The 25,254-nt window shown below is 59.9% G+C and overlaps 2 protein-coding genes and 1 long non-coding RNA gene across 3 annotated transcripts; 1 reads left to right on the top strand and 2 right to left on the bottom strand.

Moving 5' to 3' along the window:
- Positions 1-1,248: 1,248 nt before the first annotated feature.
- Positions 1,249-2,460, bottom strand: PPDPF (pancreatic progenitor cell differentiation and proliferation factor). The gene is made up of 5 exons (XM_081290747.1): positions 2,304-2,460; positions 2,032-2,111; positions 1,860-1,937; positions 1,674-1,770; positions 1,249-1,598 (listed from the first exon to the last, which is right to left on the bottom strand). Exons 2-5 carry the CDS (start codon positions 2,084-2,086, stop codon positions 1,484-1,486), a joined length of 345 nt encoding a protein of 114 aa, XP_081146873.1. The 5' UTR covers positions 2,087-2,111; positions 2,304-2,460; the 3' UTR covers positions 1,249-1,483.
- Positions 2,461-10,540: 8,080 nt separating this feature from the next.
- Positions 10,541-14,544, bottom strand: LOC308647313. Its single transcript, XR_014021618.1, has 2 exons — positions 11,045-14,544; positions 10,541-10,917 (listed from the first exon to the last, which is right to left on the bottom strand). It is a non-coding gene; the product is annotated as an uncharacterized lncRNA (long non-coding RNA).
- A 3,018-nt stretch (positions 14,545-17,562) lies between these two features.
- On the top strand, positions 17,563-25,044 carry EEF1A2 (eukaryotic translation elongation factor 1 alpha 2). The gene is made up of 7 exons (XM_081291410.1): positions 17,563-17,712; positions 19,415-19,594; positions 20,061-20,357; positions 21,721-21,871; positions 23,131-23,387; positions 24,032-24,266; positions 24,672-25,044. Exons 1-7 carry the CDS (start codon positions 17,569-17,571, stop codon positions 24,797-24,799), a joined length of 1,392 nt encoding a protein of 463 aa, XP_081147536.1. The 5' UTR covers positions 17,563-17,568; the 3' UTR covers positions 24,800-25,044.
- The last annotated feature ends 210 nt before the right edge of the window (positions 25,045-25,254 follow it).

A 25,254-nucleotide genomic window follows, 5' to 3' on the forward strand; every position in this document is an offset into this window, starting at 1 on the left:
CTGAGAGGACAGTGGCAGCAGGAGGCCGCAGATCCAGGGGCATCACTCTCTGGCTTTCTCTCCCAAGGTTCTCACAGGGTGGGCGTCTCGTCCTACACTGAGTTGGAGCTCAGAGCTTCGGTCCTGAGCACCTGGGATTTCAGATCACAGACACTTGACCAGTGGTCTTGCAGATATCTCAATCCAAAAAAATGAGTTTGAAATCAAAAGCATTTCAGGTTAAGCTTTTCTGGATGATAACACCCAGATTACTGTTTTGGGGCTTCATTCTTAAGGATTCTGTATCACATAAAACTTGAACTGTACAACTCTGTATGCTTTTCTCTCGTTAACCTGTCCACTGTTATAGTGTCTCAAGAGATGAAACTTGGGGTGGGTTTCTACAGCTGCCTCTGAGGGCCTTGTCCAGATGCTGTGGCTAGAAAGACTTACTGGGGCCCAGGCTACTCCTTGGAATACTCCCTCTCCTGGGTCCATCTAGGGTGGGAAGGAGCCCCCACTTGCTCCAGCACTAGCCGCCTGGCCTGGGAGTCTGAATGAAGCTGCATCCACACTACAGGAGCCTGGACTCCTACAGGAAGGCAGGAGGGAGGCTCAGCTATCAGGGACCATAGGCCACTGAACTTCCATGGACTCTTGTAGTTATTTATAGCACAGGGGACAGGAGGGCCTGCTGAGTCCATCCATAGCTCTGTTCCCTACCTGTGGGGGCTCCCTTACCTCTGCTGGCCTTAAGTTACCCTGCCTAGCTCTTCTGTCCACCAACTACACTGAGGCTACCTGTGGAGCCTCTCCACCCCAACCCTCATGCCTGCAGCCCCCAGTCTCAGCCTGTCCTGAGCACTGTCAAGGTTGGGGACAACACCTCTGCAAAAAGCAATTGAGAAGGCCAGCCTCAGTCCTAACTACCCCACCACCCTCCCTGGCATTAAGGGATGGCCTTGTCAAACTCTTCCCAAAGGAGTTCTTCATGGGACATCGAGTTTCTCTAGCAGAGGGGTCCCAGACACATAGCCAGGACCCCAACCTCCCACAGTGGCCACAGAAACTGCCCTGAGTTGTCCTTGTCCAGCTCCAGAACTACCTGCCATTCTGAAGCAAGGCACCCCATCTGCTTGGGCCCACTTGTATGGAACATCTCATCAGACCTGAGATGGGGCCTCACTGTGAGGTCCCTGAGAAAGGCCCCCAGGAAGATATCTGGTAAACAGGACCAGCCACTAACAGAGGGACCAGGAGAGACTAAGAAACCTCTCAGACACACCACTGGGGCTGCCCGCTCTGGAGTTTATTTTCTGCTTGAGCAAGGCACAGTTATGTGGGTCAGAAAAGCCCACTGTGATTTGGAAAGAAGGGGTCTCTTGCCTGGCGCCTGCCATCTCCATGTGGAAGAACCCAGCTGGTCTCTGCTTGCTGTAGCCCATCTACCCTACCCGCTGGAGTGGGCAGGATTTGACCTAGCACCTTGGAAGCCCCAATCAGGTCAGGACTGAGACCCAGTGCTGGCCTGACTCGGCTGGTTGACTGGCTGCTGCTTCGTGGTTTCTGGAGCCAGGCCGCTGGTCACCATGCTGGTGGAGGCCTGGGTGGATTCCGAGCTGGGGGAGAGCAGATATTGTGTCAGAAGCTGACTTTGTTTTTGCTGCCCTCCCACCCCAGGAAGGGAGACTCACTGCTCTGGAGACTCCACCACTGTGGCCATGAACGGAAGAGTGGACTTCCCGAAGAAGAAGCTGGCCCACCAGTGACCTGGGTCGGCCTTGGGGAGACCTGAGAGAAGCAGAGTGGGTGATGAGCCTGCTCTGGACTGGACCCCTCCCCATGCTCCGCCTGGCTGTGCAGGCTGGACCTGCTCTCACCCGGGTGGTGGGGGATGGCCTCCCCAGGGTACTCGGCACTTCCGCAGGAGCTGTTGCTGGACGCGGAGCCCAGGCGGCCTGGGGAGGGGAGGACAGTCAGCAACAGGGGCTTCGCCGGCAGCACGGGGCAGTGCTGGGCTCCGGCGGCAGGGGTCGTCAAGGGGCTGCTTACGCCGGTAGTAGTCGTGGGTGGCCACGAGCGAGCCGCTGGAGGGGATGGCTGCCATGCTTCGCCTGTGGGCTGGTGGAGACCTGCATGGGGCGGGCCCTGGTCACGGCTCCCACGAGCGCTCGCTGGGAGGGCCGTCCTCCACCCGCGCCCAGCGGTGCTTCCGGGCGGCTCCAACCAGTCCCGGCCGGTGCGAGGCCGAACAAAGGCGCTTTGTGCGCCGCCCAGCTCGCCCGGGCCCAGCACCCGCCCGCCCTCCGCCCACGCGCCCGTACCTCGGAGGCGACCCCTCGCAGCCCCCGGTGCCCGGTCACCGGTGGCGGGGCCTGGGCGCTAGGCCGCGGAGCCCATCGGGAACCGAGGCCGTAGGACGCCGCTCCTCCGTCCAGTCCCGGGCGCGAGGTGCGCACGCGCGGAGCGCTACGGGCGGGGACTCGTTTGGGCCCCGCCTCCCAAGGCCCCGCCCTGTAATGTTAACCCCTTCCCGCCCGCTGCGAGGCCCGATCAGCCCCACCCCGTTAGGCTCCGCCCCGAGACCCCACCCAGCCTGTTTGGCTCCGCCCCGGCTCGCCTGCTTTAGCTGGACTCCAGTCTGCCTGCGGCCGTCGGGGGCGCTTCCCGGCCTGGCCTGGGACTGGAGTGGTTAAAGGATAGGCCCTGCCCCAGTACTAGGACTGGTCTCTGCCCCCACTGTCGCCAGGGAAAGAGAGGACATTTGCCCATGCATGTCCCTGATGCTGCATCTCTCTCCCCAGGTGTGCCCACTGCGTGGTGCCCAAAGGTGCTTCAAGTCCTCCAGCTCGACCCTTCTGGGGCCGCCTGTGTGCAGCTGGGGAGCCTGCTGTGTCCCTCACTGCTTTAGAGCCTGCAGCCCAACCCGTTCCCCAGACCCCGTCTGCATCCAGCCGCCCATGGGGCCCGGTGGCAGTAGGGCAGTGGGGCAGTGGGGCGGCAGGGTAGGAAGTGGAGGGCACGGCGGGGAGGTCATTCCTGTGCCTGAGGCCTTCGTGCTTGGGGAGGACCAAGAGCTAGTCGGAGCCCCTGGGGACTCGAGAGGCCTGTCTTGAGAGGTCTGTCTTGAGAGGCCTGTCGGGGACTTGACAACACAAGCCCTCAGAGAAATCCTTATTTTGTTGGCATACAGTAGGTGCTCAAACACAAATGCCTAATGCTAATGTCCATATTATCTATGCCCAGCCTGCTCCTTAACAGCACAGGCTCCTGGAGATGGAAGGAGAAACAGCATGTCTCCATACCAAGCTAGAGACAGGTGTGTCCCCCAAGCCTCAGAGGTGGCCCCTTGGCAGCCTGGGCTCTTTTCTGTGATGAGAGGTAGGGCTCCAGCAAAGGTGAGCTGGAAGACTCTTCCTTGCCCATCTTCTCCCCAACATCCTCTAGCTGTGAGGGCCCGAGCCCACACAGGAGGCCAGAGGAAGGACATTCTCAATGCTACTGAGGAGCAGATGGGGAACCCCAGGGCAGGCCAGGCCAGGCCTGAACCGCACATGGGAAGTCACTGAGGGTGTAGCCTTTGCACCCCCTAGCTCTGTACCCAACAGAAGGACCTGGCTCCAACCATCCCATGCCCACAGCCCAATGTTCCTTCTGCCACAGGGCCTTGCACCTTCTGGTCTTGCCACCTGGAGCACCCCTGCCCTCCAGGTTCTGAGTGCCCAGAGCAGGAACTGTGCTCACCCATTTAGTGAACTTTGACTAGAGTGGGTCCTGCGCACATTGATCTTGCAATTCTGGCTGCCCAGACCCTTCCTCAGCCACTTCAGCCTATGTGACACTGGCCCTCTCTGGATGCAGATGTGTGCCAGGTGTGGATGCTGGGAAGAACTCCTGAACCCATCCTCTGGGTGGGGGTCAAGGCCAGCTGTGCCCTGGGGTTGGCCTGTAGCAGGCCAGGTCTGGGACTCTGTAGACGTGCCGAGGCCACCTCCTGTCAAGGTCTCTTCCTGTGGAGTATTCTATTCGGGCCAGAGACTGAGATGGAGTTTGGGGTGCAAAGGGATGCTGGTCATAGCTTTTACCTGATGGCCAGATGTGCCCACTCATGGGGAAGTTGTTGAGTGGAGGAGAAGACCATGAGCCACTGCTGACCATGCCCAGCATCTGCAATGAAGACTGAGTGGAGGGTTTCTTCTTCCCTCCCTGCTTTCCCCCCTCCTGCCCCCTGTTTGCCTCACTGGGTTGCCCAATCTGGCTTCCAGCCCCCTCCTGCTCAAGGAGCCCCCGGTGCTAGGACTACAGGCACTCACCTGGGTTCAGGACACTCTTCAAAATGGAGAAGTACACGCCACCCAGAAGACTCTGAGACCCTGTCCAGAACAAGCCAGAGATGCTGGATGGTGACCCTGGTGCTTAGGGTAGAGAGGGTAGAGAAGGGTCCTGGGGCCTCTGTCCCCATCCAGCCCACCCCAGCCCCCACGGAGACTACATGGCAGGAGGGCAGGGTGGCACTCACCCCTTTCTCATTGCTTCCGAGGAGCCCAGAGGAGGCTGTTCCAGCTCACTGTTCTGCTAAGGGGCTGCCAGCCTGTCCCAGGGAGGGGCTCACACTGGGAGAGCCGAGGTGCCCACAGGCCCCAGGCTGGACCTGTTCTGCCTGTTGGGCAGTGTGACTTTGCCAGCAGCTGGCGCTCTGAGCTTAGCTTCTCCAGTGACTGTTTTCATGGTCAGAGGGGACCCACACCAGGTGGGAAGGATGAGCTTCGGAAAGGTCAGTGTGTCTCCACTGCTGGGCATGTGGGGTGTTGTCGGGTATTCAAGGTCTGCAGGGCTAGCACTGGGTGGGCTAGTGCTGGGTCAGACGCAGGAGCAAGGAATGGACATGTGCCTGAGCCTCCACTACGGGGAAATGGGGACAGAACTGCACGGGACAGAGACGGTCAAGCACATGCTGCTGGTGGCTGACGCCCAGGTTGCTGTCTGGATGCAGTCATGAGTGGGTGGCAGCTGTGGAGATGTCTCTCCTGGAGAAAAAGTGGCATAGCCGGCCCAACACAGTGCTGCCTGTGACTTGGGAGCCTCAGGCCTCTCAGACAGGGCCAGGGAGGCACCAGCCTCCACAGGGCATTCCTCAGTAACCAGGAACTGTTGCTGCCACCTGCATTTCATCCCAGATATGTGGGGAGTGAGGCAGGAGGTTTGCAAAGCCTGCAGCCAGGGCAGGAGCCCTCAGAGCCTGAAAGTGTGTTTGCTGCTATGATCTCAGTGGCTGAGTCTCTGCTCATTGTCCTGGTGTTGGGAGGCTGTGCCCTTGGTGACTCTCTGGCAGGCGCTGGTGGCTCCCGTTTTCAGGAGAAGGTGAGATGCCTAAGTAGCAAGGCACTTCATGAGTGCATAAGGCAGGAGGCACTTGTATGGCCACGTGAGGTCCTGGGCAGCAGCCTCTGTGCCCTTCAGTTCCTTGTCTGTAAAGTGGGGACTACAGAGTCACAAGGCTATTTTGAGGTGAGGACACACCCCACAAATGCTCAGATAAGTACCTGGCACACAGTAGGTGCTCAGTTAAAGTTAGATATTATAATGGCTTGTATACTGTCACTACTGGAAATAGCCTAGTGTGTTCACTTGCTGGTTAAGCAAGATCTGCGGGGCAGAGACTGCATCTCCATCATCTGGGGCCTAGTGGCTAAGAGAGAATCAGCCAGGCTTTGGATGAACATGCTTGCTTGATCAAGAGTGAATCATGTAATAGAAGATGGGTGACAACCAGAGTGCATGGTAAACTTGGAGGAACAATGATTTCAGTACTCTGATTTAGAAAGCCAGAGAGGGCTTATTCATCAAATTTACTAAACTCCAGGATAGAAGCCAAAATTACTCAGCATACAAGAACTAGGGAGACCTCCATTCACACAGGAAGTGGCAGCCAATGGACGCTAACACTAGATAACTCAGGCGTCAGGCTCATCTCTCAGAGACTGTAACAGCAGCTATTATAAATAACAATTAATAAGCAATTGCAAACCCTCTTCTATCAGGTAGTGGAGAGTTAGCATTGGATAAAATCCAACATCCATCATGACAAACACTCTCCAGGCGCAGGAGGAACTTTACAGCCAGCAGGAGGAGGATGGGGGTCCACGCTCACTTCTGTCATCAACAACAAAGTAATGCAAGGAAAACACAAGGCACAGAGCCTGGAAATGGAGAGCTGACAGGCCCTTTCACGACGACGACAGAGAAACCACGGAGCCTGGGAAGAGCCACCTGGATGAACACAAGGTCAGCAGGACCCAAGGGTCCCCCGGCAATCCATAAGCAATTGCATGTCTGTAAACCACTTCTGGTTCAAGGCAGAAGAATTTCAAATGACATAAGAAATTGAAGGAGATGGTGAGTGCTTAGGCAGACAGTGTCTGTGGGCTGCAGATGGTGGGGCAGGCTCGGGGGAGCACGGCAGTCCTCAGCAAGTTCACCTCTGGATTTAACAGGAACACCGAAAATCTCAGTGTTTGAAAGATATAGACAAGTAGGTCCGGAATTTACGTGGAAAGATGAATAAACTAGAGCACCATAACAATTTTTAAAAATAAGAATATGGGGAACTGGTGCTTTTCCAGTTTTGGTGGGGGGTACTAGAGATTGGACCCAGGAGGGCTCTGTCACTGAGCCACATCCACAGCCCTGTTTTGAGATAGGATCTCGCTTAGTTGCTGCAGCTGGCCTTGAACTTGTGATCCTCCCACCTCAGCCTCCACGGTTGCCATGACACCCGATTTTTTATTTTAAAACTCAAAGTAAAATTCACTTATCATACAATCCACCATGTTAAAGTGAGCAGTCCAGCCTCGCCATCCTGCCTTCCCTCTCCGTGCTCGGCCGTCATCACCTCTGTCTAGTTTCAAAGCATTTTATCGCCCCCAAAGCAGCCCATGCATGAGTTGGCCCTCCCACCGGCCCTGCCCAGCCTGGGCAGCCCCTCGCCTCTGTCTCTGGAGTTACCACTGCACAGTTCATGTTGATGGAATCACACCATCTGGCTGCTTTTTTTTTTTTTTTTTAAAGAGAGAGTGAGAGAGGAGAGAGAGAGAGAGAGAGAATTTTTTTTAAATATTTATTTTTTTTTTTTTAGTTCTCGGCGGACACAACATCTTTGTTGGTATGTGGTGCTGAGGATTGAACCCGGGCCGCACGCATGCCAGGCGAGCACGCTACCGCTGGAGCCACATTCCCAGCCCCCCATCTGGCTGCTTTGACCAGGTTCACCTGCGTCCTGCCAGGTGTGGGAGGTCCCTTCTCTCTCGAGCTGGCCAAGCCCCCATCTGCAGTGCAGCGGTCTCTGCTCAGCCCTGGGCTGCCCAGCACTTTCACCTCTGGTTGCTGGGACATCCCACATTCCAGCTGTCATCAGGACGCCGGTTTTCAGCCCTTCTGGGTCTCCTCCCAGGAGAGGAAATGCTGGGCTTTGTGGTGATTCGAGGTCTGCCTCTTCGAGGAACTGCCCAGTGTGGTCCGCGGGCTGCACCATCCTGCGGAAGGCTTTGCTCTCCACACCTCTGCCAGCTCTTGCTGTTTCCACGAGCCTGATGTGGCCATCTTGGTGGGGAGGCTGCTTCTCACTGGGTTTCAGTTCGCGTTTCCCCAGGGACTGATGATGTCCAGCATGTCCTCAGGCCCTTTATGGGTCCCTTGCACATCTTCTTGGGAGCAGCCTTTCTTCAGAGCCTTTGCTCTTTAGTTGGATTGCCTCTAACAGTTCTGTGAGAGCTTTGGTGCTAGGCTGGCTTTTTTTTTTTTTTTTTTTTTGGTACCAGGGATTAACTCAGGGGCACTCCACCACTGAGCCACACCCAGCCCTATTTTGTGTTATATTCAGAGACAGGGTCTCACTGAGCTGCTCAGCACCTTTTTTCTTGCTGAGGCTGGCTTTGACCTCGAGAGCCTCCTGCCTCTGCCTCCGGAGCGGCTGGATCCCAGGTGTGGGCCAGTCACTTGGCCGATGGCCGAAGTGGTTGGTGGTAAGGGTCCCACTTAGACCTTTTCCAAGCACCACTTGTTGAAGAAGTGCTCTTTCCTGATGGTGGGAATTGCAACAGTGCAGACATGTGGTGCTGCAGAGGGGAATACCACAGGTCAGCATGGGCCAGTGGAGCCCACAGAGGGACCACACTGTGCTGTGTTGTCACAACGGTGACCGCGTGGGAAAGGACATCTTTCCAACAAGTGCTTAGGGAGAGCAGATGTCCGCAGGGGAAGAGAGTCTGACTAGCCTACCCTCAAACCGCCCACAGATGGAGGCCTGCCACCACATAGGACAGCCAGCGATGGCCATGCAGGCAAACTGTGACACTGCTAGAAGTAGGCTCTGGAGATGACCTTTGGGACTTGGTGTTAAAGGTCAAAAACAGGATTCATTACAAAATATGAATATATTTGACTTCATCAAAATTAAAAGCTTTAGTGTTTTTATTTCTAAATTGTCATCACTTTATTCTTAAGAGGCAGGGTTTCACATGCTGCCCAGGCTGGGCCCAGTCTCCCTGGTCCCGGGGATCCCCCTGCCTCAGCCTCCTGAGACTTCTGCACTGGGAGTGCTGCTCTGTCCTTGAAACCACAAAGACCTCCCAAGGGCTGCGGGCACACTCTTGCTGGTGAAACTAACGGAGTGAGCGACCTCTTTACAGTCTTCTCCAAGGAGGCTCAGCATGGCCGGTCCTCAGGGAGCTGCAAACCCAACCCAGAGGGCCCCTCAGACCTGCCGCAGGCCCTGATCACAAGCACCTGCTCCATGTCTGCTGGGAGTTCAAAGCCACCACCTGGGAACAGCCGTGCTCGCTAACCCCTGATTAATCACGGAGGGAAAAGGCACAACCATACTGTGAGAAACCCGCAGGCACAGCCCAGCGAACCACAGGATATGGCGTCAGCGCTGCTAGGTGGGCAGCTCTGGTGCACAGGGAGGGACATGCCTGCCAGAAAGGACCCCTGACCCCGTTAGTGCAGAGGTGTCAGAACACGGTCTGGGAGGTCCTGAGAGAACCCCCAGCCCCTGCACACTGAGGGTGGACGGTGCTGCTGGAGCCCAGAGAGGAGGTGTCCCGAGGCTGAGTGAGACGGGCGCGAGAGGGCTCAGGGGGACAGGGCTGAGCCCAGACCTCATCAGCGCATGAGGCCCCTGACAGGGACCAGGACTGTGGCTGGAGGAGCGGAGTCACTGGGGGCGGGCTTCGGGTGCAGCGCCTCTCCCTCCCAGCGGCGTGTCCTGAGCTGCTTTCCTCCTGCACACCCTCCCGCCACCATGTTCTGCGCCATTTTGGCCCAGAGCAGTGCAGCTGGCGACAGTGGGCTGAAGCCCTGAAACTGGCCAGTGTCCACGTCTAAGTGGCTCTTGTCCAAGACAGGAGCCTGCTTGAGCTGCTTGGGCTTGGTCTGTCCCCCAGGGATCATGTGGGGGGACTGGTCCCCAGTGTGGCGGGACCTTGAGAGGTGGGGCAAGGGAAAGTGACGCGCTCACTGGGGGCCGGTGCTGCTCTTGCATGGCTGTTCTCACGGGCCTGTCAGGGCAGCAGTGCATGACGTGACCCTGGTCACTCAGGAGGCTGAGGATCACAAGTCCCAGGCTGTCTGAGCAACTCTCTCTCTGGCTTCCTGTCTTGTCTTGTGGTCTTGCCCTACACATGCATTCCCAATACGATGTGGTTGACACAGCCAAGGTCTGTGTCACCAGAAACTGACCTGAGTGGGCTGCCTGACTTTGGACTTTTTCAGCATCCAAAACTGTGACCTGAATGAACCTCTTTTATTTATGAAGTACTCAGCCTCAGGTACTTTGTGATAGCAACAAAAACACCAAGACAGTAAGACCAATATGGGATCCAGAATTGGGAGAAAATAGAGCTATGCAGGGTCACTGAGGCAATTGGGGTGTAACTCGAAGAGGGAGTAGAGTGTTGAGGACCAAGGCAATGACATTTGCAGGTGCTTCTCACATGCTTCAAGAAAGAGAATCCACAGGTAAAGATGAGGTAAGGCAGGAGCAGCCGCCCGTGCCCCTGGGTGAAGGGTGGGGTCTTGGTATTGTTCTTGAACTTTGTCCTCAAGTTTGAAATTATTTCAAAATAAAACATCATTTCCCTTTTGGTGTGGAACCAACCTCTGCTGGTGACTCCACAGGAGCTGCAGGTGCCGTCACCCCCTGCACAAAGAACCGTGGCAGTGGACACAGCCCCAGCCCCGAGGACCCACGCTCGCCCAGCCCCCTCTGGAGCACAGCTTCTAACTCTGCAGTCCACCTCAGCTGAGCACGGTGTCCCGTGGGCTGAGAGGCAGGGGCCAGAGCAGGGGTGGCTGGGGGCTGGGGGCTGAGCTGTGCCTGCTGCAGGCTAATCGTCATCTGTCGCTGCCTAGCAAATGACACTTAGTGGCTTTAAAAAATATCCCAGCTTGGGGCTGGGGTTGTGGCTCAGCGGTAAAGCACTCACCTAGCACAGTGAGGCCCTGGGTTCCAGCCTCAGCACCACATAAAAAATAAATAAAGATACTGTGTCCAACTAAAAAATAAATATCTGAATATATGTCTATATATCCACACACACCAGCTGGATGTGGCGGCAAACGCCTGTCATCCCAGCAACTTGGGAGACAGGCAAGAGGACCACAAGTTCAAGGCCAGCCTGAACAATTTAGCAAGACCCGACCTCAAAGTAACAATAAAAAAGGACAGGAGATATAGTCAGTGGTAAAGAGCCCCAGGGTTCAATTCCCAGGATCACAAAAACAAAACAAAACACAAAAGCACATCCTCTCCTTCTAATCAGCTCCCGTGGGGTCAGGGTCCAGGCTGGTTCGACTGAAGTGCTCGGTGTCTCAAGGGTGCCACTGAGGGTGCCATCGAGGCCTCCTTCTGCAGCCCGGTCCTCATCACAGGTCACAGGGCTGCTGGCGGAGCACTGTTCCTCTTGTTGGCAGAACTGCGGGCCCTGAAGTCTTGCCGACCGACAGCCCGCACCCTCCCGGCTCAGAAGCCCAGCTCCCGGCCACTGGCCCCCAGAGGCCTTCTGACCTGGCAGGGCCTTCACGGCCCACTCTGCAGCACAGTCCCGAGAAGTGGAGTGGTGGTCCACCACTGCTCCCGCGGTCCCTGGGCAGACTGGCCACAGCCTCCCTCTGCACCCAGGCAAGGAGACCACTCTAGGTGGTCCACAGGTCCACCTCAGGTTGTGTCCAGTGGGGTGGAGGAGATCCGAATCCTAAGACAGGAAGTTCTGGGAGGACAGTCATCGAGGGAAGGACATCGGCTCTCAGCTGTCCACGGAGCCCCTCAGAGGCTGCAGGAGAGACCAGGGCAGAGCTTCTGCAGAACGAGGCCCACCATGCGGGAGAGTAGGTCTGCGCAGGCCCCGGAGAGGATGAGGAACAGGAGCCCCGGCGTCCACAGCGGTCTCTACTCTCAAGTCTGCGAAGGGGGAGGAAACGCCACCTGCGGTGGCAGAGTAAGGCCTGCCCGGGCTGCAGGCCGAAGCGGAAGGCAGCGAGCGTGAGAGCCGAGAGGCGATGAGATACTGTGCGTGGCCCCCGACTCTACCCCGGGGATAAGCCCGACGCCCCTGCACGGTGACACACATGAGGGCTGGTGGCAGGTCTGCTGTGGTGACTCGGACCTGGAAGCACAGTCACGAGAGCAAGCCACTGCTGCTCCATGGGACACAGGGTCGCCACCCGCAGAAGCCACCGGCAGACGCCACGGAACGTTGGGCTTAGACCTCCACAGGCCACGTGTTCCAGGGTGGCAGGACTGGGAGGCGGGACCCCAGCCCCTTTGCTGTCCGCTTCCTGGCCACAAGGCGGACACCATGTCTTTGTGTCCTCCGTGATGTCACGCCCTGGACCCTGGGCCTTCCCAATGAGCCAGAGCACCTTTTCTTCTCACCTTCGTGCTCCGTGTGTTGGATACAAAGCCACTAGGGCGCCTGTGGGAGGAGCCAGAGGTCGCATGCTGCTGCTCCACTCCTAGGACAGCTGACGGTGGCTGGACACCACGGTGGGTTGCAACCAGGGCTGAGGGCATGCTCACAGGGCTGAGGGCATGCTCCCATCCTAGTAACTCAGCAAGTGCAGCTGCCCAGGTACCCTCTGGTGTGCTCACCCAGGATGCCAAAGGGCAAAAGCCCCCTCGCGTTTCTGGTCCTCTCCCTGCCACGGCTCAGTCTCCCACTCTGGGTACCGTGGGGAAGGCTTCCAGGGCGGGAAAGCTCTGGGTCTTCCCACAGATGAGGGGGATGCACCCAGGCAGCTGCCTCAGTAGCTCATCCTGGCTGCTGGAGGCCAGTTACCCCTGCTGCATCCCAGCTGACTGTGGAGGGCAGCTCTTAGAAAGGAGTGAAGAGGGCCTGCAGTGGCCAAGCTACTTCTGGGTCATGTCCTACCTCAAGAGACCTCACCTCTCCTGGAAACTGTTCCAGGCCTACAGTCAGAGACTGACCTCTCCCCCTAGGTCACTGGGAGGAAGCCCTAGGGGACCCACCTGGACTTCTCTGTCCTATGCTGCTCCACGAGGAAACACAGCTGTTGCCCTCTCCCCTCCCTTCTGTGCAGGGTCCAGAGGAGACTGAAGGGCAGTGGGCCTGCAGATGCTCCTGGAACTCCTGTCTCTGGACACTGGAGGGTACAGCAGCCCTGCTCCACCCTGAGGCTGCCCCTCCACAGGCCCAAGAGGGCCCACCCTCCCCAGTCAGCGGGTGCCTTGGTTTGGCTTCCCAGGCCATGATGGGCTGAGTGGGGCCCCTGCCGAAGCCCAGTGGAGACTCCTCCCCCTGCTGGGGAGGACATCCAGTGCCCTGAGGGGGAGCTCCTCCCCAGGGCTGGCCTGCGCTCCTTTGGCCACGGCCCCTGTAGCACTGGTCTTCCCCACACCGAGCCTTGGGATGGCGTGTTTGGGGGGCCCTGGCTGGTCTGGCTGCTCTGGGAGTGGCCCCTCCTGCCCAGCTCTTCTGATTTGGGAAGACGGGACCTTGCTTTGAGGAGGGAACCCCAGAGCCAGAAGCTCTTCTCTCCCATGGAGACAGTTTAATCTGCTGCCTCAAAGGTCTGTTCAGTCCCCTGGGTGCCCCACCCTGAAGCTGGCCACAGGGAGGGCCTTGTCCCAGGGGCTGTCCCGGATCCTACTGCCCAGCTTGGCTGGTGGATGACAGGCTCCGTGCCCAGGGACTAGAGGTATGCAGACAGGCTGAAGCCAGGGGGCGCCCCAGCCTGACCCACCTTGCCCCCCAGCCCACCCGGGCTGTCTTCTGGGCTCAGCCGTCCGGCTTGCAGCCTCCACCTGCCGGGCAGTGACTCCCATGAGCAGCACAGGCCAGGTGGTTTGCGATGCACTCTGGGCTATTCTTATCCTGACAGTGATGTCACCAGCAGCCAATGGGAGGCAGGTTTATTTCCAGGGCCGACAGATTGATAATGGTTAATTTTAGCTGGGTCTTCATTGCACCAGGCTGGTGAAACCTCCGCCAGCGAGGAGGGGGCAGCCTGTGCCTCTCTGACAGCCGGAGGATGGGCTCCAGGCTCCCAGAGGGGCTGAGTGGGGCAGGGCCTGTCCCTTTTCCTTCCATTTTGCTCCCCAGCAGCAGCCCTGGTAGCCCTGGCTCTCCTGGCCTGCCCCTCCCCCACCCTTGGCTGCTCCCCATGGCCACTGTGACCAGTGACTCAGATACAGAAGGAGGGCTACTGAGGGGCCTGGGGCTGGCTTGGGGCAGGGCCAGGGGAAGCACAGTCCATGCCATACGGCTTCTGTCTGGTAGTCACAGGGGTCTGACTCAGGCCTTCTGAGCACCTACTTGCAGTGTGACCTGGAGTAGGATCTTAGCCTCTCTGTGCCCAGATACCTCATGGGTTCACAGTGTCCTGAGGCCTGCCTTGCAGCCCTTACCCCACAGGCGAGAGCCCTCAGGACTTGGAGGTGGCTGTTCCATTGGCTTGTGATGGAGCTACTCAGCACTGCTCAGTTCCTGGTGGGCCAAGTGCTGCTGACCATTCAGAAGTTAGGGTATGTCTTTGTCTTAATCTGGTGCTATAACAGAGTTCCTGAGACCAGGTGATTTATAAAAGACAGAGATTTGCTCCTCAGCCTCTGAGGCTGGGGAGTCTGAGATCAAGGTGTCAACATCTGGTCAGGCCTTCTTGCTGTGTCATCTCATGGAAGGAGAAGGAAGAGCAGAGGAAGACCCCCTCCTTCAAGCCCTTCTCACAGTGGACCCCTCCCAAAGGCCACCTCCCAGCTGGGCTGCTCTGGTCAAGTTTCCAGCCCTAAACCTGGCACCCAGAGGCAGGAGCGGCTATGGGAGTTGTCCGGTGCTACTCTGAGGCCAGCAGCTGCTCAGCGCTGCCAGTGTGGGTAGGCACTCAGCACCGTGAGCCTGACGCTGCAGTTACCTTGTGTGGACCCCCTTTCTGTGCATTCTGAACATCTCCAGTGCCAGCGGGGGCTCGTACGCCCTGCAGGACTGTACAGCTGCATGTCCTGGAGACCTTGGGGGACCCCTGGCCCACTCCCCTAGGGTCAGTGCTCAGGTATTTTGGGGAGGGTGCCATGTCCTGCCACTATGGCCATGGCCCTGGGCCATTCCAGGCCTACTCAGGGCCTTGCTGTCCAGCTGCTCCCCAGAAATGGACAGTAAGAGCAGCGGCTCAGACCCTAGCCGGACCCTCTGAGGCTGAGGGCAGCCCAGGAGCCTGCACGCTGGCAGCATCCCAGGGCCTTCGACCCCTTTGTGTGGCCGGCCAGCCTGCAGAGCCCTAAGCCCGCCTAGTCTTCAGGCAGGAAGGGGGCATGGGATAGAGAGACTGGCAGGGCTGGCGGGCAGGAGGTCTCGCTGTCTGCCAGGCGTTTATTTTTAATTCCTGGCTCCCAACAGACAATATCAGCAGCACTCGGAAGTGTCATCTGAGAGAGCAACCGTGACTCAGGCCAGTGTGAGCCCTCCCCTGCTGGAGGACCCTCCCCACCAGCTGGGGAGCCAGCCTTCACCTTTGCTTCTTCCTCACACTGCCTGCTCCAGCGCCTCACCAGACCTCACCCAGCCGGTGGCACTGGGCCCTGGTCTGGACCTGCCTGGTCTAGACCTCGTGGACATTCACTGGGACAGAGGGGACAGGCATAGAGTGCTGTCACTCACTCCTCTCCCAAGACCCCCTTGCTGTGAGCCTGTCTTCCCAGCCCCTGCAGTGACAAAGACCCCAGTCAGATGGGGATGGGGTGGCAGCCTGGGGGTGAGGGTGGGAAAGAAAATGCAAATGCCTGGGTGAGATGACCAGATGGACGTCTTCACATGAAGAGGCGGTCACTTCCTCTCCTTAAAGCCCAAGTGGATACCCCTACCTGGCCATGACCTCCAGGACTCAGTCTTACAGGGCCAGGAAGGAGGGGCAGGCCGGCTGTGGGGGGCCTAAGGCTGTCTGGGCTTGCTGCCCACTGCCTGGTGCTGTCTGCCTCCCTTGCCCTCGGAGGGCTTTCAAGGGAAGCACATCCGGGGAACAGGGACCAGGTGGAAAAAGGCTCTTCCCTGGGTCTCAGAGGGAGGAGGTTCTGGGCTGGGCCTGCTGATGGAGCCTCCTGCTGAGGGGGCCATGCCAAGCCCATGTGGTCAGGCTCCCGGGACAGAGGTCCCCCCAGTGGGCCAGCACACCCAGGACCACCACATCAAAGGTGCCCCTCAGAACGGGACTCCGTCAGTTCCTTGGGCCTCAATCATGAGCAGGGCTGCGGGGCTGGAGACATACAGACCCGGACCTGACGTGTGGCCTCAGCATCCCGCCTCCCCTCCGCACCTGCGGCCCACGTCCCCGTGTTCCTCCTCCTCCGCCCGGACGTGTTTAAACCCTGGAAGAGCCTTTCTCCGCTCTCCAGCCGCGGGTCTCCGGTCACCCGCGCCCCCGCCCGCGCCCCTGGCGGTTCCTCCCGGCCCCTCTCCTTGCCTGCCCCTCCCTTTCTGGCTCCCGCTCCCAGCCCCCAGCTCTCCGCGCGCCGCGCTCCCGGTTTCTCCCTCCCCGCCCGCGCTCGCTCGGGTGCGTCTTTGCCGCTGGCTCCTCGCTGCACCCTGAGTCCGCGCCGCGCCCGCCCGCGCGTGCGTGGGTGCGCGGCCCCTGCATCCCGCTTCCCTCGCGCCCGCCCGGCCCCGCCCTCCCCCCGCCGGTACCGCATTGCCGTACTGCAGGGGCGCAGTGCATTGCGCCCGCACCGTCAATAGGTGGACCCCCTCCTGGAGAGATAAAACCGCCGGCGCCGCCGCCGCCAGTCCCTCTGGCTGAGACCTCGGCTCCGGGTAAGGACGCTCGGGTCTGGGTGCCCGGCTTCGCCCCAGCTTTCCGCAGAGGGACCCCTCCCTGGGGACCGGTCCTGGGGCCGAGAGGGGCTGGCACGGCGTCCGGCGAGCTGCGCAGCTAGACTAGGGGATACCCGCCCGCCGCAGCGGGATCCACACGGGTGGACCCCGAGGGCGGCCGGGCGGTGGGTCCCCGCGGCACTTGTTTACGCGGCAGCGGCCACCGTCTCCTGGGCCGCGCGCCGTGACCTTGGGGCCCTGAGCGGCCGAGACTAAGGTTCTTGGGGCTAGGGACTCTGCCGGCGCCGTGCGATGCGCCCAAACAGGGCGCGGGGGTGGCAAGACCTGGGATCTCACGGCCCCACCCGGCGGAGTGCCAACCCTAGGCACCCGTGTTCCTGCCCTTTCCCCCTCTTGCCTCCGGTCCCCTTCCTGGGCTACCTGGGCTTCCCGGGTGAACTCGGGGACCTGTCTGGGGCTGAGACCCAGCGCAGGGACCAGAAGGAAGTGGGGGAGGGTGGGGGGCCCTGGTGCCCCTGTTGGGCTGAGGGCATCCCTGCAGCATTTGCTGAGCTTGGGGGGTGTCCTTTCTTTTCTCATCAGAGCAGCACCCCCCTCCTGCTGTGCCCCCTGCCCAGGTCTGGGGGAGGCCTGGGCTATTCTGGGCCCTACCTGGGCACCACATCTGTCTCCCAGTGCCAGCCTGCAGGCAGGGACAGAGAAAGATGGCGCCCTCCCTCCGAGGAGGGGAGTGTGGGTGCTGACCATCTCTCCCCCGTGGCAGCAGGTGGGGGTGGGGTGCAGTGTCCCTGGCTGGGGCTGGGGCGGGCAGCATCTAGGAGGACGGGAGGACAGGGCACTGGAGAGCCAGGCAGGGTGACTCATCACCAGCTCTGGGCTGCTCGTGGGGCGCCTCCAACCCGCTGTTTCTTGCTGTCAGATGGGGTTAACCCCTCGGTAATGCGCACTGACACCCAGACATGTACAGCAAATTGGACCATTTTGGCTAATGTGTGAGGTGGGGGGAGCACATGGTCTGTGATCAACTGGGTCAGGCTGCGCTTGGGAGGCGGGGGTCTTGGCCTGGGCTTCAGGGCAAGGATTGAGGGTGGGGTGTGCTCACAACCTGTGCCAGTACACTGTTTCTGCTGGCTCCCTCTGCACCTCCCCATCACCTGCCCCCCGCCCACTGACCCCACAGAATCCCTGCTCAACACCCAATCGCCCTGAGCCAGAGCCCCAATCGTGCCAGCCCCTCTCCCACTAGGGCAAAATGGGCAAGGAGAAGACGCACATCAACATCGTGGTCATTGGCCATGTGGACTCAGGCAAGTCCACCACAACAGGCCACCTCATCTACAAATGCGGGGGCATTGACAAGAGGACCATTGAGAAGTTTGAGAAGGAGGCGGCTGAGGTGAGCTCTAGGTCCCCCCCCCCCGCCCCCCGCCACCCCATGGCTCCTGCGTGGCAGTTGAGCTTGGTTCCCTGACTCCTGGGTGTCTGGGTCAGTTTTCCTCCTTCAGAGCAATGGGCACACGTGTCTCTGGGGGCCATATGGGATTTGACAGCAGTGTGGGGGTGAACTGTGCTCGGTGGGGGTGGTATTGAGCTGCCAGGTCTGCCGCATGGCAGATGAGAAGTGTCATTTCTGCCCTGCAGGGTCCAGGACAGGGCTCTGTACAATGCCACAGTGGGCCAGGGCTAGAGGGCCCCTGAGCCTTGTCCCCTCGTCCCCCAGGGGCAAGGCTGGGGCTGGAGGTGGTGCTGCCCCCGGTTGTCCCAGGATTGGGCAGGACTCAGGGCTGCTATTAATAGCTGATTGACGGGCAGTGTGCCTGCCAGCTCCATTTTATTGTGCTGGGCTGTGCAGTCTGCTTGTCCAGGGTGTTGCCCTGGGGTGGGGGTCCTGGTGGCCTGTAGAGGATGGAAAGGGCCAATTGGTTGCCTTCTTTCTTTGTGGCTGAGACCTGTGGGTGCGAAGTGGCCATAAATGGGGGCCTGTTCTCTGCCACCATTCCTTCCCCCTGAGCTCTGGGAGAGACCCACTCGGGAGGGCCTGGGGGAGGATGCTCACCTGGCACCCGGATGAGGGGGCCTTGGGAGGGCCTGGGGAGCCTGTGAGGACCCTGGGAGGTCCTGGGGGCCCTGGAGAACTTGGGAGGGTGCTCAGCTGCACCTGGATGAGGGGCTGTGGCAGGGCTGGGGCAGGGGCAGCCAGTGTCCTGGGCTGAACCCCGCCTTAGTGGTGGTGGGGTACCCTGCGTACTGTCACCCCAATATACATCACTCTACTTGGGATGGTGAGGGGAAGGGACCAAGGGGCTGAAGGACCCCTGGGTCAGGTCCCAGATGGGGCCTAGTCCTGTCTAGGGGAGCCCCTCCAGGCTAGACAGCCTCCCTGGAGGGCAGAGGCCTGTCCCTGTGAGGACTGGGCAGGGAGCCGGGCCCAGCTGGGTGACAACTGCACCTTGGCCCAGGTTGTGGGGTCCCCTAGCCCCCAGTACCCAGGTATTTGCAGAGAGCGGCCAGCCTTGCTCCTGGGGGAAGGCCCTGCTTCCTTTGCTCAGGGGGGAGGGAGGCACCTCAGAGCCCTCTGGGAGATTTCATTTGCCATAGAAAGAGCTGGAAAGACAAGCCTTCCTGGCAACCTCCTCTGATTTCTGTTTTCCGTTAAACACACACACACACACACACACACACACAGGGGTTTTCACACTGAGGTTTTCAAACCCAGTGGTGTTATTGGCCTCTGACTTTGAAGGGGTGGGTCCCCCAGCTTCAGATGCAGGGGTGCTCTTTACTGAGGAGGGGGTTCATTGCTGCTGGCAGGTTCCAGGCCCTTGCGCCACCTGCTGGTGGACACTGGCGATTGTGGCCATTTGGGAAGCGGTGAGAGGAGGTCCCTGGGAGGCATTGTGTGGACACTTGGCAGGGCAAGGTAGGGTGTGGGTGTCACCAGAGAGAAGGGGCCAGAGTCCCAGGGCCCAATGGGGAGCAAGGGGCAAGAGCCCCACTCCTGCTTCTCAATGCTGCTCCCAGGACCCAGGGCAGCCCTGGCCAGGGACGGTGACCACTGAGTCTTGGGCCCTGTCCTGAGCTGTGTGCCTGCCCTCCAGATGGGCAAGGGTTCCTTCAAGTATGCCTGGGTGCTGGACAAGTTGAAGGCAGAACGGGAGCGCGGCATCACCATCGACATCTCGCTCTGGAAGTTTGAGACCACTAAATACTACATCACCATCATTGACGCCCCAGGCCATCGCGACTTCATCAAAAACATGATCACTGGCACTTCCCAGGTTGGTGGGGTGAGGGAAACTGGGGACATGGGGGCATGGAGTGGACCCTTGTCACCACTTGCCCCACCTGGCACGGAGTCCCCAAGAACTGAGTCAGTACTCTGTACTTAGCTAGGTGGGTGCCTGCAAGGATACCAGCCAGAGGGGACAGCTGGTGTGCCCTTCATAGACATGCAGATGTAGAGGCCAGGATGGGGACAGCTAGAGGTGGGCAGCACTGCACATGATTAGACTGGACAACCGGACATTCCTGGTGTATTCACACAGACAGGTGGGGGAACAGGACCGGAGGCTGAGTGACTTGTCAGGGGACACACAGCCTGCTGGTGGTGGAGCCGGTGCCCAAACCTGTGTCTGCTTGACTTGGCCTGATGTGAGACCCCCCCAGGTTCCTCCCCCAGGACCTGCTCAGGCCCATCCCAGTTAGGGCAGGGCCAGAGACTCACTATCCCCACATGCTGGGCAGGCGGACTGCGCGGTGCTGATCGTGGCTGCAGGTGTGGGCGAATTTGAGGCGGGCATCTCCAAGAACGGGCAGACCCGAGAGCACGCGCTGCTGGCCTACACCCTGGGGGTGAAGCAGCTCATTGTGGGCGTCAACAAGATGGACTCCACGGAGCCCGCCTATAGCGAGAAGCGCTACGACGAGATTGTTAAGGAGGTCAGCGCCTACATCAAGAAGATCGGCTACAACCCAGCCACGGTGCCCTTCGTACCCATCTCTGGCTGGCATGGAGACAACATGCTGGAGCCTTCACCCAACGTGAGTGCCATCTGGCTGTCCTGCCCAGAGCCCAGAGCCACAGGATGCTGGGCCAGGTAGATGAGGGCGGAGCAGGGACATCAGAGGGCCGGTCCCCAGCTTCCCTCAGCCCAGCTTGCTTTCCCTGAGCACTGGAATGGTGGACACCAGCCTCCTGGGGAGGTCATGGCCTGTTCTCAGGGTCCGGGGTTGTTCTGCCTCTCCTGTTCAACCTCCCCATGAGTCCATCAGAGGCAGCTGAGGTTCCTTCTCTGGCTAGGGAAGGACCCCCAAGCCAACCCTGCAGGGGCAGTGGCTCATGTGTCTGGTGTCCAGGATCCCATCACAGGGGGATTAATTTCCATGTCCCCCTGGAACACTTTCCTGGCCCTGCACAACTTGCAGGGTCAGCAGGGATGCAGAACCTCCCTGGGGTCTGGAGTGAGGTTGGGCTTTTGGCAGTGTGCTTATTCCTGGGCTGGTGGGGAAGGCCGAATGCTGGCTCTTGACTGGTCATCTGGGAGCTGAGGCCCAGGCCTGAGCCTTGTCAGAGACAGTTTTGGAACCTGGGATTGTACTCCTAGGACTCTGTCCAGCCAGAGGAGATCCCTGTCCTAAAAGGGCAGCCACTTGGTTCTGGCCAGCTCTGTAGCCACCTCAATTGAGAGGGTTAGTGTAGAGCTAGACCTGGGGGGACAGCGAGGTTGTCTTGGACCAGCTGTGTGGAGCGCAGAGCCCAGGGTCCAGGAAGGCAGCTGGGCAGCGAGGGGCTGCTCCCCACCTCTCTCTCCAGGCTGAGCACCACACCCATGGGTGGGTTCCCTGGTGGCATTGATGATGGGTGAGTGACCTGTCCAAGGACTCTGTCCTGCACTGCCCACAGGCCTGAGGTGTCATGGGATCTAAGGAGGCCAGAAGAGGCTCTGTGGTAGGGAGGGCTTTCGGCCTACCTCTGGAGAGGCCCCTGAGCTTGGAGATAACAGGGTGACCAGCAGAGCTTCTGGGGCTGGGGCCAAGTCTGGACTCTGTCCCTGGCCTGGCCAACATGGGAGGTCAGGATGGGGTCTGTTCAGTGTCAGGAGCATTGCCACCGAGTCTGGGCCATTAAGGGGGCTTTTCTCAGTGCTCCTCCCTCTTTCCTAAGAGAAGTTTTTCCAGGGTCTCTGTGGGTTGGGAATGTGGGCTGGGGGTTGGGGGAGATGAGGACAAGGAGGTCAGCACCTGGAGGGGCACAGAGCAGTTTAGTGGCAAGAGTCAGGTACCAGCTGCCTGGGGGAGGGCCACTCCCCAGGCAGAAGCCACTTCTAGTTCTGGGGCCCTGGGGGCCAAGGGCCTGTGGTCTGCAAGTGATTGGAGTGAATGGAGCCTCCCTGCCCCCGCCCAGATGCCGTGGTTCAAGGGCTGGAAAGTGGAGCGCAAGGAGGGGAATGCAAGCGGCGTGTCCCTGCTCGAGGCCCTGGACACCATCCTGCCCCCCACACGCCCCACGGACAAGCCCCTGCGCCTGCCTCTGCAGGACGTGTACAAGATTGGTGGTGAGTGAGGCTGCTGTGCTGCCCCACAGCTCCCCTGCAGGCCTCGTCCCTCCTGCCCGCCAGACCAGGGCCCCAGCTGTCCCACTCCTCTCCCACAGTGCATTCTGGGGGACTGTCCATCCCCTCCGTCTGCCCTCTGTCTACTCACTGTCCTGTCTACTTGTCGATGCATCCTCTCCTCCCACACACCCCACCCAGACACCCATCTGCCTAGCGCTTGCCAGGGTCTCCCTCCCTCCAGGGAAGTGCTCAGGACTGTGCCAGGAGCTGGTAGCATAAGTAGGAACACAGAGGTGACCCCCTCTTCACCCAGGATGACTGTCTCATGGGACACAGTCCTCCTCTAGGATTGAGAAACACAGGCCATGGAGTGTAATGGAAAACATGGTGCACACCTGCAGTCCTGCCTCTCGGGAGGTCGAGGCAAGAGGATCGCGGGCTCCAGGCCAGCCTGGGCAACTTAGCCTAACCTTGAGACCCTGTCTCAAAACTAAAATCAAAAAGCCTAGGATGTGGCTCTTGCCCAGCATCCATGAGGCTCTGGGTTCCATCCCAGCCCTGCAAGAGCAAACCAGCAAACAAAAAGACGAGAGCCCCAGAAGGGAGAATGGCGGGTCCTCCTGGCTAGGGCCTGTGGCCAAGGTGGTGTGGGTGCCACCTCTTCACACAGAGGGAAGCCACCAGCCTCAGGCCCCACCATATGGAGGCCACAGAGCCTCTGTCCATCACAGCCCAGGGAGGGTGGAGAGTCCCCAGCCCTGGAGAAGACAAGAAAGTCTCAGCAGCCATGCAGGTGTTAGCGGCCTGTGAGGAATGCTGGGGTACAGATGCCCCTGAGTGACAGAGACCAGCAGCAGCACAGTGGAGCCGACGCAGGGCTATGGGTCGATGGTTAGAGCAGTCCCAGAGCTGGTCCATGCCTCGTTCTGGTGCTGTGATCTGGGGCCACAAGGAGGGGTCCTCAGAAAGAGGAGGCTCCTGTGTTGCCGCTGAAGGAACCCCTTCCTCTCCTCCTCTTTGCCCCTCCCTGTGTTTGAGTCCTTGGGACCTTTTTCGCCAGTCTCGCGTTTCCCTAATGGGGTCAGGCAGCCGCTGCTGCTGCTGAACCTCAGTGTTAGCCTTGCCTTGGGTCTGCTCCCCAGATCTCTCCACATGGCCCGAGCACGCAGCCCAAGCTGTGTCTCCAGGGTCTCTGCCCACAAGTCTCACCTTCCCAACTCCTCCCTGCTGCCCCTCACAGCCCCCTCCTCTTGGCCCAGGCATTGGCACTGTGCCCGTGGGCCGAGTGGAGACGGGCATCCTTCGGCCGGGCATGGTGGTGACCTTCGCACCCGTGAACATCACCACGGAGGTGAAGTCGGTGGAGATGCACCATGAGGCGCTCAGCGAGGCCCTGCCTGGTGACAATGTCGGCTTCAACGTGAAGAATGTGTCCGTCAAGGACATCCGCCGTGGCAATGTGTGCGGGGACAGCAAGTCTGACCCCCCTCAGGAGGCTGCACAGTTCACCTCTCAGGTCAGTAGCTTTGCTGGGGTCTGGGGCCTTTCCTGCCCAGGACAGCAGCAGGGCTGACCTGGGGGAGGTGGCTGGCAGCACTCAACCTGAGGCCTGGGAGAAGACAGCCCCTCCTTCAGCTGCAGGCCACCCAGGCCGGACTCTTGTCACTCAATGCAGTCCTCATCTGCTGGCCACAGCAGCTGAGAGGTCCAGCCAGTGAGGCCTGCTTTTGTCCTGAGAGACACTTTTATCAACTCACTGCCTCAGATGTCCCCATAATGCTCCGTTCTCCACAGTGTCCTGGCATTCTTTGACTGCCTCTTCATGTGGGCCACCTCTTTACTAGGAGTCGTGGAAACACAGTAGTCAGGTCCAATGTTGCCACAACGTCCAGGCTGTGGCCCCAGCATTGGTGTTGGCTGGCCCTCCAAACATCTAGTCATCAGTTCACTGCAGGGTTCGCCCCTGTTCCGTGAGGACGCTGGTGTCCAGGTCTGGAAGTGGGAGTCCTGTGGCGTGGGCTTCCTTCATGGTTAGCAACCCTGGCCTAGAACCTGGGAGATGGGCTCTGTGATGGAGCCCCCACCCAGCGCTGCCCTCCCCAGTGGTCCCTGGGAGCCAGGCTCCAGACATGCTTCATGCTGGTTGCAACTTTGCCTCAGGTCATCATCCTGAACCATCCAGGGCAGATCAGCGCCGGCTACTCGCCGGTCATTGACTGCCACACAGCGCATATCGCCTGCAAGTTTGCCGAGCTGAAGGAAAAGATTGACCGTCGTTCTGGCAAAAAGCTGGAGGACAATCCCAAGTCCCTCAAGTCCGGCGATGCAGCCATTGTGGAGATGGTGCCTGGGAAGCCCATGTGTGTGGAGAGCTTCTCGCAGTACCCACCTCTAGGTGAGAAGGATGTTTGAGGAAGGTGCAGCCATCAGGTGACCCTATCCCCACCGAGGGCAGAGGACGGCTGGGGTGGGGTACCGTGGGCCTACTTCTTTATCAGAGTCCTTTGCTGAGGTTAAGTGCAGAGGCTCCTAGGAGACCGGGGTCTGTGTGTCACCAGGCAGGTGGTAACTCTGATGAAGGCAGCTTGCCCGAGGCCCACAGTCTGACTTAGCGACCGCCCCACAGTATGACCTGGCCCGTCCCCAGGGCCAGCGGCCCTAGGCAGGGATGCCAGGCTGAGGCCGCTTGTTTACTAAGAGGCTGCGGTCCTCGCTCAGACCGGGCCTCGCGCGCCCAGTGCGCCTGCGCGCTGCGTCCCAGCCTGGGGCGGAGCCGCCGCTCACGCGCTCCTTTCCGCAGGCCGCTTCGCGGTGCGCGACATGCGGCAGACGGTGGCCGTGGGCGTCATCAAGAACGTGGAGAAGAAGAGCGGCGGCGCCGGCAAGGTCACCAAGTCGGCGCAGAAGGCGCAGAAGGCGGGCAAGTGAAGCGCGGGCGCCCGCGGCGCGGCCCTCCCCGGCGGCGCCGCGCCCCGGCCCCGGCCCCGGCGCGGGCCCGCCGCCCCGCCCCCCCGCCAGGCGCACGTCTGCACCTCCGCTTGTCAGAGGCTCTGCGTCAGCGACTGGATGCTCGCCATCAAGGTCCAGTGGAAGTTCTTCAAGAGGAAAGGCCCCCGGCTTCCTCCAGCGTCGCCGCGCTCAGTGCCCGTTCCCCAATAAACGGAGCGACCCGAGCCGTGTGCGCCTGCTGCTGGGGCCCTGCGCTCGCCGGTCGCGCCCGGTCGTCCTGCCGGCCCCTCCCCCGCCGCCAGGCGACCTGGCCAGCTGTCCTGAGCTATGCAGGGCGGCTGGTGGGGCCTGGCCGCGGCGGGCAGCTGGCCTGGGTAGTCCAGGGGTTGGAGGTTGCTCACCATACAGGGCCTGAGTGCTTGGGGTCTGAGGAT

The sequence above is a fragment of the Spermophilus citellus genome, assembly GCF_964194105.1.
Source record: "Spermophilus citellus genome assembly, chromosome: 4".
Taxonomy (NCBI): Eukaryota; Metazoa; Chordata; class Mammalia; order Rodentia; family Sciuridae; genus Spermophilus; species Spermophilus citellus.

Bases quoted from the DNA above. Each gene is read 5' to 3' on its own strand.
- PPDPF (XM_081290747.1), bottom strand. From the start codon at position 2,086: ATGGCAGCCATCCCCTCCAGCGGCTCGCTCGTGGCCACCCACGACTAC. The intron at 1,938-2,031 runs GTAAGCAGCCCC...TCCCCTCCCCAG, and splicing joins CACCCACGACTACTACCGGC to GCCGCCTGGGCTCCGCGTCC. The intron at 1,771-1,859 runs GTGAGAGCAGGT...TGCTTCTCTCAG, and splicing joins GGCCATCCCCCACCACCCGG to GTCTCCCCAAGGCCGACCCA.
- EEF1A2 (XM_081291410.1), top strand. From the start codon at position 17,569: ATGGGCAAGGAGAAGACGCACATCAACATCGTGGTCATTGGCCATGTG. The intron at 20,358-21,720 runs GTGAGTGCCATC...GCCCCCGCCCAG, and splicing joins TGCTGGAGCCTTCACCCAAC to ATGCCGTGGTTCAAGGGCTG. The intron at 23,388-24,031 runs GTCAGTAGCTTT...ACTTTGCCTCAG, and splicing joins CTGCACAGTTCACCTCTCAG to GTCATCATCCTGAACCATCC.